This window comes from Castor canadensis, chromosome 2 (assembly GCF_047511655.1).
Source record: "Castor canadensis chromosome 2, mCasCan1.hap1v2, whole genome shotgun sequence".
Taxonomy (NCBI): domain Eukaryota; kingdom Metazoa; phylum Chordata; class Mammalia; order Rodentia; family Castoridae; genus Castor; species Castor canadensis.
In genome coordinates, this window is record NC_133387.1 from 187,959,842 (window position 1) to 187,975,968 (window position 16,127).

The 16,127-nt window shown below is 42.6% G+C and overlaps 1 protein-coding gene across 4 annotated transcripts in view; it reads right to left on the minus strand.

The window, feature by feature from the left end:
• The window catches only part of Ttc12 (tetratricopeptide repeat domain 12), a 49,956-nt gene that overhangs the window by 11,037 nt on the left and 22,792 nt on the right, over positions 1–16,127 (minus strand). For all 4 annotated transcript variants that reach the window (XM_074066712.1, XM_074066711.1, XM_074066710.1 and 1 more), the window contains 6 exons: positions 14,666–14,737; positions 10,416–10,476; positions 9,442–9,630; positions 8,135–8,204; positions 7,345–7,433; positions 4,409–4,577 (listed from right to left, as the gene is read on the minus strand). In XM_074066712.1, coding sequence (XP_073922813.1) covers positions 4,409–4,577; positions 7,345–7,433; positions 8,135–8,204; positions 9,442–9,630; positions 10,416–10,476; positions 14,666–14,737 — 650 coding nt within the window. The remainder of the gene's footprint in view (positions 1–4,408; positions 4,578–7,344; positions 7,434–8,134; positions 8,205–9,441; positions 9,631–10,415; positions 10,477–14,665; positions 14,738–16,127) is intronic.

Below are 16,127 nucleotides of genomic sequence, written 5' to 3' on the forward strand. Positions count from 1 at the left end.
ATCCATGCTAAGTGGGCCTCTGAATCTATCTGGGAGGGTATGGTCAGATGGCGACGAAGGCTTCAATAGCAAATGACATTTCACATGTATCGTGAGAACAGTGTTAGGTATTATTTCATGTATTCATTCAGTCAGTAACACTAAACAAGCACTGGCTGATGTCCAGGAAATTGTCTAGAGACAATGTATTGGCTCTACAGAGCCTGTGGGATAATGCCAGGCACACGGGGGTCAAGAGCAGAAGAACATGGGCAGAGTACCCTGAGGTGCTCTTAGACTGTGAGGTGTCTTTAAGGACTGTTAGCAGCTCCTTACAGTTAGTGCTTAGGGTGTGAGGGACAGAAGTACAGGGAGCAGAGAGCAAGAGAGCCAGACAGAGCCCAGATGTGGTGGGCCATCTATGGCCTGTTGGAAGGTTTGTGTTCTCCAAAGTAGGAAATTACCTGCTTGGAGGTGGTGATGGTGGCATGAGACACAGGTCCTGGGCTGCTCTCAGCCTCTGAGGGGAAAATGGCTCCAGGAGGCTGCACTTTAACCAATCCCCAGGTGACTCCTTGACACTATATCTCAGAAGTTGGAGAAATTGTCTTACAGGTAATAGAGTTGTTTCTGCATTTTAACTAGTGAAACAACAGATGCGCGTTTTAGAAAAACCCTTTTTCTGCTAGGGTCAATGCCAGATTGCAGCAGTTAGAAAGGGAGCCAGGGAATCCCACCAGGGGAAAATTGTGGTTGTCCAGACAATAAAGGTGAAGGGACTGAACTGTGGCAGTGTCAGAATAAGAGGTATTGTCAAAAAGAAGGCACTTAAAAAAATAAGAAGGAATGATGAGTGATGGAGGAGAACTGGAAAGAAATGGTCCTGGAGATGCTATGGCGGGGATCATGGGAGGTCCAGGTCACCTACAGGAAATCTGGCTTAGGTAACTGGGTGGATGAATGCCCTCTGTGAAGATGGGAAATGCAGGCAGAGGTCTGGTCTGAAGAACCACATTTGATTTATTAAGTTTATGATATTCATAGATGTTGAACAGAGATGACCAGTTGCCCTTGAGAGAAAGACTTAGATTCTCTGCCTATTAATTAAAGTCACAGACAAAAAGAGGGTGAAGGGTAGATCCTGGAGTCCCTGACTTGGAAGGGTAACAGCAGAAGGGAGCTGGCAAAGGATTCCAAGAAGGAAATTCCAGAAGCCAGGAAGGATGATGTCCTGACAGCAAGCTGTGGAGTTTCAAATGGTACAGATGACCCAAAGCCACAGGGCAGTCAGGTGAAAGAAAGATAAAAAAAAGCCCATCGAATTTGACCTTTGGGAGTGTACCTCAGCTTGTTTGAGGGGAAGCTTAGGCACAATTCACCTGAGGAATGGTCAAAGGAATTGGGATGCTTGACCTGGGAAATCCTGGTGTCTTCTGGTATCTACAGCATTGGGAAGTGAGAGGACTGGAGGCACTCTGTAGGTCTTTGATAGTCTGGACCTGGCCTCAGTGTGGAACTCTAGGGGGCTGGTGGTTTGTGGTCAGTGCACAAGGACAGCATCTATCAGTTGGAACTGCTTCAGAAGTGGATGGGCTACCCAGAGAGGGAAACTCAGCATGCTCACTAGCTGGGAAGACCCCCACCTCCAGTCTGTTAACCGCTTAGTGCCTTCCCACATCAAATGGAGGCAAATACAGCAAGAACACTGGATCTCCCCAGAAGGGATCATGCATGGGCTGGGCTGGGATAGCACAGAGGGGAATCAATGCTGGGTGAGGCTGAGCTGGACGGTCTCTGAAAATCTGACTTCCTTGGGAGCATACTCCAGTGCCTCCTGCTGTCAAACAATTTGTTTTAGAGTTAGTTTGGATTCCTCCTCCACCAACTTAAATCTGTTTTCTTGGTCTTGAAGATGAATGCTAATAAATCTGAATAACACAGAGGATAAGACAACAATTTTAAGATCATAGTTGTTTAGTCCTGGGAGACATAGACAAGTAGGCTACATCACATGACAAAACCCTCACCCTAACTGCATTCATTACCTAGAGAGGACAGTTATCCTCTTCCACCTCCTCTCATCTCCTCTTGCTCAGAGGCAGATTTTCTGCATTGTTGACAAGCAGCTGTCCCTTGTGGATAGACTACAGATCAGAAAATAATCTCATGTAAACACTGAAGGCACTGTCACCATGGTTTAGGACCCTGAACAATATACCCTGAAGAGAGAAAATGACTGCAAAAATATTGTATTTCCTCTGCCTTCCACTTTACCTGACTACTACAAAAGCTGGGATCATCTTCCCCACCAGGGGTGGCATGTGACACAATTCCATGCAAATGTAAACATTTCCTCTCCTTAATATAAAGGATGGATGCAGTTGGAACAGACCTGCCTTAAAGAGAGACGTGAGTCTTGGAGTTGCAGTAAGAGGAAGGTGTGACTATGAGGGAAAGGTTAAGAAGAGGACAGAGACCTTGACCTTGACTACGTTAAGCCACAGTTGCTATGTTTAGTCTTTTCTTGTCATGTGAGAAAAACAGCCAGGCTTTCTTTTGCTTAAGTTCTTTTTGGTCAAGTATTCTGAATGACACGGTAGAAAAATTTTTTTACTGACAGATACACCATCCCTTTTAAGCACCTTTAATGAAAATAAGACATTGGGGCCCATTGAGGCTATGTAATTTTCCTGGGTTGCATAAGCAGAAAGAGACATGCAGAGGATTTAGCCTTAGGATCATGTGAATCTAAAACCTTGTGCTTTCTATAAAGCGACACTGGCCCTTGGCTGGTTCCTGACAGCACGTATGCATCCCCAGCCTCTCACATGTGGGGAAGCACTGGGGTAGCAGTGTGATATATATGCTCTGTGAGGGTCAGGAGACTGTGTGCCGCCCCGCCCTGCTTCAAATCACTTCATTTTAGAGAATTCATTATGTCTTCTTCCCATTTAATTGAAGGTGGACATCAGCAATATTAATGGGCATAAAATTAATAAGCTGAGGTTTCTCTGGCTGTCTAAAGAGAGGACACAGGACTGCAGGAGGTGATCATAAATATCACTCTCCAAAACACTGCAAACATTCAAAGCAAAACTCAAGCAATTCAAGATAGCTTGGGGGAAAATTCTTATGTTAACTACAGCTACACTTACTCAGAGACAAAAAAAAAACAAGCTTTATAAAAAAAAGGCACATGAAGAAGGTATTGAGGAAATGACTACAGTCATTTGAGAAATGAAATATGTTTTTGGAGACGTTCACCCCACTAGCAATGCATCTGCCTCCTGGGCTTAGCTTTGGTTGGGTGCTGAGGCCTTTCGTGGAGCCACTGGCACTGCAGCTGGCAGAGACAGGGAGACTGGAAGGCCATAGCTGGGCTTAGTGACCATTCTATCCTCAGCACACAGTGGACCTCCTCTCCAGCTGGGACAGATGTGGGAGAGCTCAGCCTGGTCCAGAAAGGTCTGGTGGGACTGTGGATCATTTTCTTACTGGGAACAGAGAGTAGGAGCTGGGCTCTAAGGAATGGGTGCCTGGGGAACAGGTAGGTGAAGTTCTCTTGCTACTTCCTCCAGCTTCTCCTGCTTCATCTGTGAAATGGGGGAATAACACTTACCTTGCCTCCCTCATGGAACAAGGTGGGGGATAAATAGAGAAGACAGTGAAAAAACTCAGAAGGTTAATTTCTGTGTTTAGGTTATGTCTGTAACATTTTTAAAGAATGCACTGCTACTATTTCTGTTAGGTTGAACCACAGGAAGTGGCTGAGATCAAACTTTCTGATCTAAAAAAATGGCAGTTTGATATGTTCAAATTAACAATCTGAAGATAAACTGAAAATATATAGATTAAAAATAAAAAATGAATAAATAAAACAAGTAAAACAATGAAAAGAATAAACTGAAAAGGACTGGGCTGTGGTTTGGGTATTTTTTTAAGAAACTCTCCTTAGGAGAGAGGTACATTCTAGGTCTATGTGCTTCTGTACTGGAAAGATCTCCCTCAATAGCAATTGCTGTATTAAGTTATACTCTACCTTGTTTCAGAAAAGGTTTATGGCTATTCAAAAATAGTATTACTTCAAATAGGAATGACTGGGTGGAGCCAGGCCTAAGGCTAACAGAGCAGAAGCAAGTGACCCATTTCCAGGCTGGGTTCCGAATCTGGCTGTGGAAGGGTGCCCTGCCACCCTTTATAGTGAAAGTGAGGAGGACACTTGCCAGTAATACAAAAGTGAAACTAACCACAGTGCTGAGTTCAGACCAGAGTTTATGCTGGTCCTCATGACAGTGTTTCCTTAAGTTCTGTCTGCTGCTGATTCTTTATAAAGACTGATGGCAGACACACAGGAGGAGACAGGCCAATCTCAATTTGTCTATGAATGATGACCTGAGGTGCCACCAAGGAAGCCACTGGAAAGTCTTACCGGGTCAGATCAAGGTGGCTGATGACCATCTTCCGTCCATGTTCTGACTGGGTGAGCTGAAGCAGCAGGGCCAGGCTCTGTTGCTGGACAATCAAAACTTTGGAGGCCAAGAGGGTGGGCAGCAGCCTGGCTCTGTCTGGATGCATTATAAGCAGACATTGGTTTTCCTCTGCAAAATACAGGGGTTGTGTGCCTGTGCCATGATAGCATTTAAACCAGTTCTGCCATTCATGACCCTTATGGGAAACCAACTATCCATCCATTTGAGAGGTAGGATGATGACATGTGAGAGCACGACCCCAGAGCAAGGGTGCTGGGTTGGAATGAGCAGGAACAACCTTAGCCAATGAACTCCTGTGCCCCTTAGTTTCCTCACCAGTAAAAGTAGGGTGATGATCTCCTACTAGAGTTGTTAGGAGAATTCAGGGAGTCAGTACATGATTGTGCCAGATAGGAACTGACACACACTAATTGACTATTTCAATATTATTGTCAAAAGGCCCTGTGTGTGGTATCCAGAAATGGGAGCAAAAGGGAAAGAAACCAGCTTAATTGTGGAATATCTAGACCATCAATCTTCATATAATGGTCAGAATAATAATTTGTGTTGTTTCTAGAAAATCAGAACATCACACGAGAACATTATCTAATGAAGCATGACCTTTTTCTAAGACTATGAGCTCTTTCCAGGGTGGAAGCACTGAATTTATTCACTTTCACCTGCTTCTTGTTCTGACAAGATACCTGAATTCTTTTGCGAGCAGGTAGGACACAGGCATGGGTAAGAGACTACATGATAAAATAGAGCAGAGAAAACTGCATCTTGGAGGAATGGCATTATGGGTTAAATCTAAAATGTCCCCTGAAGGCTCATGGCTTTAAGGTTTAGTTACCAGCTGATGGGCTTTTGGGAAGTGCTGGACCCTGAGGGCTCTAACCTATCGATGGATTAAACCTTCGATGGATTTATAATTTGATGGCATTATTGGGAGGTAGTGGAAACTAGGAGATAGGGCCTAATTGGAGGAAGTAGGCCATAGGGACTGTGGCCTGGAAAGATGCCTTGTCCCCAGCCCCTTCTTGTACCTCTTGCTCTCCTTCCCATCTGCTATGAGGTGAGCAGCTTTGCTCTACCACAAGCTCTCTGCCATAATGTTCAGCCTTATCTTAGGCCCCAAATCATAGTATCAAATGATAAAGGACTGAAACCTCTGAAGCCATAAGTCAAAATAAGTATTTCCTCCTTGTGTTTTTCTCAAGTATTTGTCCCAGAGATGGAAAGTCTACCAAACACAGATGGGCCATATCACTTGGGCCTCATTCCTCTGGGCTCTCTCCTCTGCTGTGCTAACTGCCGGCTTACAGGCTGCATATGGAGGTCAAGTACAGGAAACACACCAGGGCTCTTCCAGTTCCAAAAGAGCCAGACCATGGGATTGCAGGATCTGGCTTGTAGCCCACACACCAAACCACATTTTCATTCAGACATAGCTCAATCCCCCATACAATTCACCTACAATTACTCTTATCCATATAAAATAGGATCTATTGACTCTCAAGCTGAAAGGATTTTGTTGGATTGTTTAGCTTACATATTTTTTCTTACACTGAAAAAGTAACTTCCTGCAAATAATTGAAACCACACACAAGTAGTCTAATGCTGCAATTGAAAGTCCTCTTCTCTGGGGTCCTCCTGCAGGTAAGCCCATTCCCTAAGGAGGTGTTATTCACCCCTGACAAAAATAATGTTAAAAATATTATACATCCTACCCAGTAACTGGCTTCTCTCCCCCACTCAACTACACATCACTGGCATATAATCACGTTCTTACTTTTAAGTAGTCCCTTGTCCTTTGTAAAAAGTGCCTTCTATTTATTGAATTAGATATATTATTATAATTTCATGGGCCTGCAATACAGTATGTACATTCCAGGCCATGTCCGACAATATTTTTCAGATGTTAAAACCGAAGTAAATGGGTTCCTATGTCAGATTCACAGAGTAAACACACCATCACCAGGTCCTGCCTTCTTCACCCTCCTGCAGGGAGCTTTGCAAACACCAGGCCTGAGCAGCATGGCATCCTGTTCAGAAGACCAAGGCACCTTGATAATTTTTCTGGGCAGAATGCCTTTCAGCAAATAGGGCCCTTTCTTGAATTCTTGATTCTTCTACTGTACTAAACAAAGCAAGATTTTGTTATCTCATACTCAGCCTCCTTGCACTTGAAAGCTCTGCTACTGGCTTCCCAGGCAGCCTGTTTGGAAAGGAGGCACTGTGACCATTATTCCCACTTTCAGTGTTTCATGTCCAAGGTCAAACTCTGTCCTGTGAAACACTTCTTAAAAATGAGGGAAATACTTAAAAATCTTTATTTACATCGAAGCCACAAAGGTGACTAAGAAAGATGGTACAAGTTAATGAACCCCAGAAGAAGTAATGTAAAGAAAGGGGAGAGTTGGCATGGAAAATGGAAACCCTTCAGCATTTTACCGTCCCAGTACTGCACACTAATCAGTGTCGAAGATGCTGGCCTTCACCTGAAGATGCTGAAAGTGGTGCTGCCATGAGCAAAAAGAAACTGCATTTTTAGGCAGTCAAGAAAGGAAATATTTATCCCTATTGCCAGCCATGAGCAGAAGTCATAGTCTGCAGAGCAGAGAGAGGTGAAGAGATCACTTATTAAGGGACAATGAACTTGCCCACCATCTGCTGGACAGTTCTCCATCATCCCAAGGCCAAAGAGAAGGATGCTGGAGACCTAACTGCAATGAAGACTTTGATCCACACACGTTTTTAGAGGGAGCAGGCTGTGGTGACCTATAGTCACTAACTCTCCAGGACCTGGCCTTCAGAGACAACCATCATGCCTGACCATGCAGCTTCCGAATCTATAGCATACCATCAGTGATTAACAGGGATGACCCAGGCTTACCATTCTCAGTGCACACTGCTTGCCAGAGCTTCAGAACAGACACACAGACAGTCTCTGCAACTGCATCTTTCTCTGCTGTTGAGAAGCACCTAGAGTGGGCAGGAAGAGCACACCAAACCTGGAAATCAGTCTTGATTTTCTTTTCACTTGGTTCCATCCCCGACTCACCAATGAGTAACTTTTTAAAATGCAGAACCACAGGTCACTAGGACCAAGGGACTGTTTAGTCATTGAGCCCAGAGTTCCAGGATGAGGAGGTCAGGTGCACAGAGGGTGGCATTGAACCAGCATCCAAGGGTGAGACTGGACATACAAACATATGAGCCTGAGTCTTAGGAATCATCCCAGCACAAGGGAAATATAAAATACATTTCATAAACCACTTCCTACCACACACATCTTTCTTTTGATGAAATTCTAAATGGTGTCAGCTGATTCTACTTTCTGATACAATCAATGAATTCCAAAGAGGAAAAGAACGACCAACAATCTTGAGAAACTGGTGGAAACCAGCAAGAAGGGTCATTTCTCTGACTCTGAAGTTCCCAGAAGCCTGTGACAGCTGTTCTCTCTCTCTCCAAAGGTTACCTGCAGTGTGACTGAAATGGCTTGAGGCTCCAAGTTCAAGGTTGCTCTTGGGGTAGTTTTGTTTTCCTAGAAGGGCCACCCTGCTGATTGTGGGGTGGGGACACAGAGTGACTCTACTCCCTGTGCACTCAGTATCTGTTTTCACAAGAATGGTTTTCTTCCCTTGCCTGGATAACCAGGCTGTCTTTCCAAACATCCCTACCTTCTTATGACCTCATTGTCACTGATGATGCTGAATCCATTGTGTGTTCTGAATAAAGTTCGTTCTGTGCCTGAAACAAATCCAAGGGAAACCATGTCAAGTTCCTGTCCTGCCTCACTGGTGCCTACCTACAGCATCCAGCTGATCATGGGAACCCACTACGAAAGGCCAAAGTCACCAAATTTATAGTTTGGCAGAAACAAATCTCTGTTTTAGGGGTAAGGACAGGGTCTTGGTATGTAACCCAGGCTGGCCTTGAACCTGAAATCCAACTGTGAATGCTGGGATTACAAGTATGTGCCACCAGGCCTAGTGAGAACTAAACACCTTTACATTCTGAAAAATGCAATTGCCATCAGTCATTTAATGCCACAGTTAGAGGGACTACTCAGAGAAGGAGGGCAGAGAGCTGGATGGCTCTGCAGCACAATCCATCACTTTGCAATCTTTAGAGAGCCTCCAGGAGCTGCTTCACCTCTGGAAAGGACTGACACACCTGTTCTTAAATATTTATTTCAAAGCTATTTCCAGGTTCTAGAGGGAAAACTACAATCTCTAAGAAATGCTCAAGGGGATACATTAACAGCCTCTGTTGTATATTAAAGGGAAGTCAGAGACTCCATCCATTTACACAAACAATTTCCTGTTATGGAGCAACAAGACTCGTTTAACCTGTGCTAGCAGTGTTTATAAGAACTGGTAATAGAAAATGGTATGGCTCTCATTAGGAGAAGAAGTTTCCTCTGAAACTATTTTCATGTTCTAAGCGGCCATTAAGTTGAACTGTAAGTTGAACCTTACAGTTTATTCTGCCTCCATTGCTCCATAGGGAGGTGGGATTTGCAATGTAGGATATTTGGAGTGGATGTGGGGGTGTAAGGTATATGCAAGATATGTGTGGGGTATGTGTGTGGATGGAGTGTGTAGAAAACATACATGGACATAAGAATTCATTCTGCGTGTCATGACGTGTTTACAAATATATATATACCAGGTGAGTGAGTACTGTGTAAATATGTGCTTGTGTGGTGTACTAAAATAAATACATATGGAGTAAGCACATGCCACGTTTTGTGCTGTGTTGTATGTGTGTTGTTTACTGTATGTGTGCTGAGCATATGTGTGCTCTGAAGAGAGGATGGAGCAGAGGTGGGAGTGTATGCCTTGTGTACCCCCTGAGCACCTATATTAGATCTTCAGTCAATATTTGCAGAGGGGAGGGATTCTTTGACTTATAAAGCCACACCTCCAGTCCCTGTCCCTTCACAGTGAGCATGCTCAGGAGACCACACACATCTCTGGCTTACAATCCTTCATCATTTCAGTCAGGATTTCGATTCCCCCTGCATAGAACAGAGGTGTCTGGTCAGGCTTGGAAAGGGTTTTCAGGAGATTTTTTGTTGTCATGGCTGTGTTCTTTCCTGAATTCAGCAATTCATGGGCTTCCTTCTCTTGAAGATCTGCCTTTTCCCGAAGATCTACTTGGTTTAGATATTCTAGCAAAACAAGCAGGAAAAAAACAAAAGGAAGCAATGCTCAACAACCAACAATACCACACAGACACCACCTTCCTTCCCTCTATCCCTCCCTCCTCACTCCCTCCCTTCTCTTAAGGATGGGAAGTTGAGATGCCTAAAGTATTAAAAAATTCAAACTCTAAAATAGGTACAGTGGTGGGGGGAAGGGGGTGCCTTAGGAAAGGGGGAGGGTGAATGAAGGAGATTAAGGTAAGGGAATATGGTTGATGGACTTCATATACCCATATGAATTAGCACAGTGAAACCTCTTGCAATTGCTTGAAGTGGGGGGGGAGGGAGTTGAAGGGGAAAAATGGTGAGCACAATCTAACCAAGGCACAATATAGGCCTATTTGGAATGGTCACAATGAATCCCTCTTGTACAACAAATATATTCTAATAATTTTTTAAAAATTTAAACTCTTCTTCAGCAAGGCAAATATAGAAACAAAGTAAAATCTATATCCAGACTCTTAACTCTATTTGGGAATTTAGAGCAGTCCAGAGGCCCACAGGAGGATGGCACAGAAGAAAAGAAAAGTACAAAGTTGAGTGGAAGGAGAGGGAAGAGGAGCAGAGCAGGCCTGTTAATGCAGGTGGTCAGACTGTGCAGAAAAGGTAAGGCTGTTGCCCAGTGCAAGGGCAGAGGTAGGGAGGTAGGGAGGTAGGGAGGTAGGGAGGCAGGGAGGTAGGGAGGCACCCTACAGGAGGGACACAACAGAAAGTGAGATTCAAATGGAGGTTAACAGCAGGAACCTTCTCACCTTTCACCTGTGTCTGCAGCTTGGGGTTTATTTCTAAGATCTTCTGATAACACTCTCTAGACTAGAAAACAGAAACAAGACCTTGAAGAGTGGGAGGGGGTAACAGTGATTACAAGACAGACACTGGACATCATGGGGCTTGGTTCCTTCATTATCTCCTCCTAGCCTTCCCCGGTTCCCAGCACAGGAGGTAGGTGTGGAAAGCACTGTGTTCATTTGACATTTTGTTTATACTTCTCAAGGTCTACAACAGGTATTCTCAAGGGCAACAGGTATTATTTCAAAATTCCTTTAAAAAATTGTGTAGTCTGTAATGTAAAAATTGTATAGACTGTCATGAGAAATACCCAGTTCTAAAATTTTGTTGTTCATGTCTTCCTGGAATAGGAATGATCATAATATAAATGGAGTACTTAGATATGATAATTTCACTAAGAAAGAACAAACAGGAGGCTACCCGTCTAGATATGCTCATGGGAAGTTAAGAAATAAATGAAGCTGGAAACAGTGTTGACAGAGAGTCAGGAATAGGAAAACAGAATTGCCTAGCTAAATGTATAGGCTGAGGGCCAGGTGTGATGGTTCATGCCTGTAATCCCGGTCAGTCAGGAGGCAAAGATTGGGAAGATCACTGCTTGAGGCCAGCCTAGGATAAAATGTTAGTGAGACCTTATTTCAAAAATAGCTGGATATGGTGGCACATGTTCATAATCCCAGCTACTCGAGAGGCAGAGATAAGGTGATCCTGGTCCAAGGTCAACCTGGGGCAAAAGTGCAAGACCCTATCTGAAAAATAACTAGAGCAAAAAAGGGCTGGGTCATGGCTCAATTGGTAGAATGCCTGCCTAGTAAGCACAAGGCTCTGAGTTCAAACCCCAGTACCACCACTACCACCACCAACAGAAGTCCAGGATGAAAAGAGAGGTGGTGAGGGGGTCCATTCACTGGTACCATCTGACTCAGCTAGAGAACTCAACAGTGTAGGAACTCTCCTTGAGGAAGCTGTTAGATAAGAAGTTTCTGGAAAAAGAAAGATTCTAGTTGGAGGGGGCTTTGGAGCTAAGGCAGTACTGCCCTTAGGGATATAAGAAACTCCCAGTGTACTCCAACGAGTCACCAAGAGAAAACACCAAGGGAAAAAAATCAAACAGTTCTGAGAGATCTTGAAGGTTCAAGGCTTGTCTAGAAGACTAAGACTGATTAAGAAATGAACTGAAGAAAAAATGAATTAAAAAAAAAAAAGCAGTGCCACAGGGGAGACGTATGTATATTAAACCCAATTCCTCTTCAACACCAGATCCAATCTACCAGCAGGTTCTCCTGTAAGTATACAGCCAAAATCCACTACTTCTTACACCTCCATCCCCAATCTGGTTCAAGCCAACATCACCTCTTGTTTGGATGACTTTCTGCAGTAGCCCTCTAATTGATTCTCTGTTCCTAGCTCCCCGTGCCAAAACATATTGTCATACAGAAGCCAGAGTAATCCTTTAAAATATAAATCAGATCACATTACTCACTGAAGGGTTTATTGAAAAACCCTCCAAAGGCTCACAGATCAAAGTAAAAGCCAAGGTCTGCTGAAAAGCCTGGACGGCCCTGTGGGATCAGCCTCGTGTCTTCATTTTAACTATCGCTCTCCATGGCAGGCTACTCTTTTATATACCCATAAGGTCTACTCACTTCCAGTCTCACTTCCACCACTTCTTGATTTATTTTTCTCAATAACACTCGTCACCATCTAACATACTGAACATCTACTTATTTGGTTTCTGCCTCCCAGCTGTCCCCACTCCAAAATACACTTTCCATGACATTAAGGACTTGTCTTGTTCACTGCTGCATTCTTACCGTCTGCTTGTCACTGCCTGACACATAGAAAAGACACAATAAATGTCTGCTGAATTAAGAAATTAAATGAACAACTGAATAAAATCTGGTGGAAAGGGAAAATTAATGCTTTTAAATTCACATTTCTTTTAACTTTATTGAAATAAGCCTGAATTGTTTTTATTTTTTTTTTTTACAATTCAAACCCAACAATAACTTAATAACTTAAAAATGTGTGAGGAAGCTTTTTAAAAAAAAATCTTATTAAAAGAACAAAAAAATTTCAAAAATAAAAATGTATCTTATAAAGAGAAAAACACCCCATGTTCATGAACTGGAAGACTTAATATTATTCAGTTGGTAATATTCTTCAAACTGATGGAGAAACTCATGTAATACCATCAAAATTCCATCTGGCTTCTTTGAAGAAATTGGCAAGATGATCTTGAAATTCATATAAAAATTCAAGAGAACTAAAATAACTAAAACAATCTTGAAAAAGAAGAGGAACACAGTGGGAAGATACACAGGGCTCAATTTGGAAACTTATTTCAAAGCTACAAAAATCAAGACAGTGATGCTTCCACAAGGATACATATGCAGATATGTGGGATAAAGTCAAAAGTCCAGAAAGCAGCCCATTTATTTATGATTAGCTGATTTTTGACAAGGTTGTCAAGATCATTGCAAAGGGGAAAGAAGAGTCTATAAATGGGGATGGGACAAATGGATATGATCATGCAAGAATGAAGTTGAACCCCAACCTTATACCATAAGTAAAACTAACTCGAAATGGATCAGAGACCTAAATGTGACAACTAAAGCCATGAAACTCTTAGAAAAAACATACGTGCAAATCTTCATGAGGTTATATTAGGCATCTACTTCTTAGATATGACACCCAAAACACAAACAACCAAATAAAACCATAGGCAACTGAGACTTCATCAAAAATGAATTATTTGGTGCTATAAGGACACGACTAAGAAAGAGAAAAGGCAACATATAAAGTGGAGAAAGTGTTTGCAGACCATATATCTGATGAGAAACTTGTATTTGGAATAGATAAAGAACTCCTACAATTAATTATAAAGAGATAGATAATTAACTTAAAAGTGGGCAAAGGATCTGCGAAGATATTTTCACCAAAGAAGACATACAAAAGGCCTTCATAAGCACATGAAGAGACCCTCGGCATCCTTAGCCATTTGGGAAATGCAAATCAACAGCTCAAGGAGCTATCAATTCAAACCTACTAGAATATCATACAAAAGACAGATAATAACAAGTACCACAGAGGACACCACTGGTAGAAATGCAAAATGCTCTAGCCATTCTGGAAAACACTTTGGCAATTTCCTCAAAATGCTAAACATAGAGTTACCATATGGCCCAGCAATTCCACTCCTAATATCTACCCAAGATGGTGGTAATAAGCATAAAATCCTGTACATATGTGTTCATAGTATCAATATCTATAGTAGTCAAAAAGTAGAAACAACCCAAGTGTTCACCAATGGATGAATGGATAAATAAAACATGCTGCATCATACAATGTTACTCAGCAATAAAAAGGAATGAATTCACTATGACATGAATGAAGCATGCAAACATTATACTAAGTGAGAGACAGTGTCACAAAAGACCACATAATGTATGTTTCTGTTTATATGAAATGTCTGGAACAGCTAAATGTATACAGATGAAAGATTAGCAATTGCCTAAGGTTGAGGTGGATCTGAGGGCAGGAAGCGTGAATACTAGTGGTTACAGGATTTCTTTACAGAAAGTGACAAAAATGTCCTAAACTTGATTGTGGTAATCGTTGCCCAACTCTGTGAATATATTAAAAACTATCAATTGTATACTTTCTATAGGTAAATTGTATGGTATGTGAATTATATCTTGAAGTTGTTATTAACAATTAATAAATATTTTAGTGTGTATATAAATATTTGCATAGTAATTTGGGAGGATAAGATTATAAGTGAATTTCTGTCTTTCTCTCTCCCCCTCCCTCCTTCCCAGACTCCTTCCCTACCTCTCTTCTCATTCTCTCTCTCTCTCTCTCTCTTTGGTGGTATTAGGATTTGAACTTAGGACCTTACACTTGCTAGGTAGGTGCTCTACCACTTGAGCCACACCCCCAGCTCCTGTTCTTTTTTTGCTATGTGTTTTCTCTGCGGAAGTTGAACAAACACTCTGGTCGAGGATGTTGCTGGAGAGATTACTATAGCTGGTGGGGTTGTACTAGATGATTTCCAACACCCTTCCCAAGTCCAGGATTCTGAGATTTACTTTGAAAAATACTAAAGGATGGAATAATATCTAACCAATTGGGAGGACCATGGTTTTCCTCCGGGACAATGGAAACAACCCTCTGTGACCTATCACGCCACTTGCATTCTCCAAGAACTTACCACACTGTAATTCTTCAGGGCCAGGTGGGCTTTTCCCATGTGGAAATAGGCTTTTGTGCATCTTTCATCACACTGCATAAAAAAGAATGTCTGATGAGAGGTTTCAGAAGATTTGAAGTCATTAGCTACTTCCCTACCTGCCTCACTAACAGAGTGAAGGCAGAGCTTTGGACAGCTATCAGAGCTGACAATGAAAACTTTTCTGTGCATCTGTGACCAAACTAATGGATGCCTGTGAGGGGCCTGGATGCAAATTAATGGTACCCACCACTTTTCATTTCCATTTAATAAGACTCACTCAGGAAGCAAACCAGAGCCCTTAGTTCAGAAGAGCTCTTAACACTGGCTGAATGTTAGAATCACCTGGGATGCACTTAAAAATCCTGACCAGGCTGCTTGCTGCACCAATTAAATAACAGTCTAGGGTGGGGCCCTGGCTCAAAACAATTTTTCAGCTGTCTGGGTGAGGTAACCGTGTAGTCCAATTTGAGGACTACTGATACTAAAAGAGAGAGATCTGGCTCCGGAAAAACAGCCGAGGTTACCAGTATAGCTTAGTGGGATGGGGAAGTTCCTCCTCCCGAGTAAACTACAAGTTCACTGGGAACTCACATTTAAGTTGTTTAAGATCTGGAGGGGGCTGGTGCAGTGGTTCGAGTGGTAGAGCACCTGCCTAGCAAGTGTGAGGCCCTGAGTTCAACCCCACCCAGTTCCAAAACAAACAAACAAGAAAAGATCTGGAGGGATACCCCGTTCAAAAGACAGTATTAAAACTTATTCACAGAGAGAGCTCTACAACTTCCTTCCCCTACATAGTATAAATCTACAGGGCATGACTTAAGCACAGAGATATGAACTCAAGTTGAAAATATTCAGTTACTTAACCTTCGCTAAACTCCTTGGAGATGCAAGGCATTGTTTGTGCCAGGTGAGATGCCCTTTAAGGCTTAAACGTAACAAGGTTAAAAAATCAGGAGTCTGATGTGTCCGGGTGAATCCCACTCACCAGAAGTGTGATGCTACCTAGCCCCTCTAACTTTTTGGATTCTCACTTTCCTTATCTGGAAAGTGAAGATAATAGTAGAAGCTCTGTCTCTTGGGCAGGCTGTTGTGATGAAGAATCATTACAATGCTTGGCGCAGTGCTGGGTAATACATCGTCAGCTGCTGTTGCTGTGATTATGTGAGCAGCAGTCCATTTCACAGCAAAATCGATCTAGAAAAAAGCTGAGAAATAGTAGGGGAGGAAACAACCATAATTGTTGTTGCAGGTCTCTTTTCGTGTCCCGATTCGCTGCTAAGTGAATGGGAGTAATAAATGATGATAAAGAGAGCTATGACTATGATTATTCAGCCCCCCCACGCACCAGGTGCTGAACTTGATGGTTCATGTGAACGATCTCATGGGAGCCTTTCAACAACTCAGTGAAGCGGGTACAATAAGTCACCTCCATTTTGTAGAC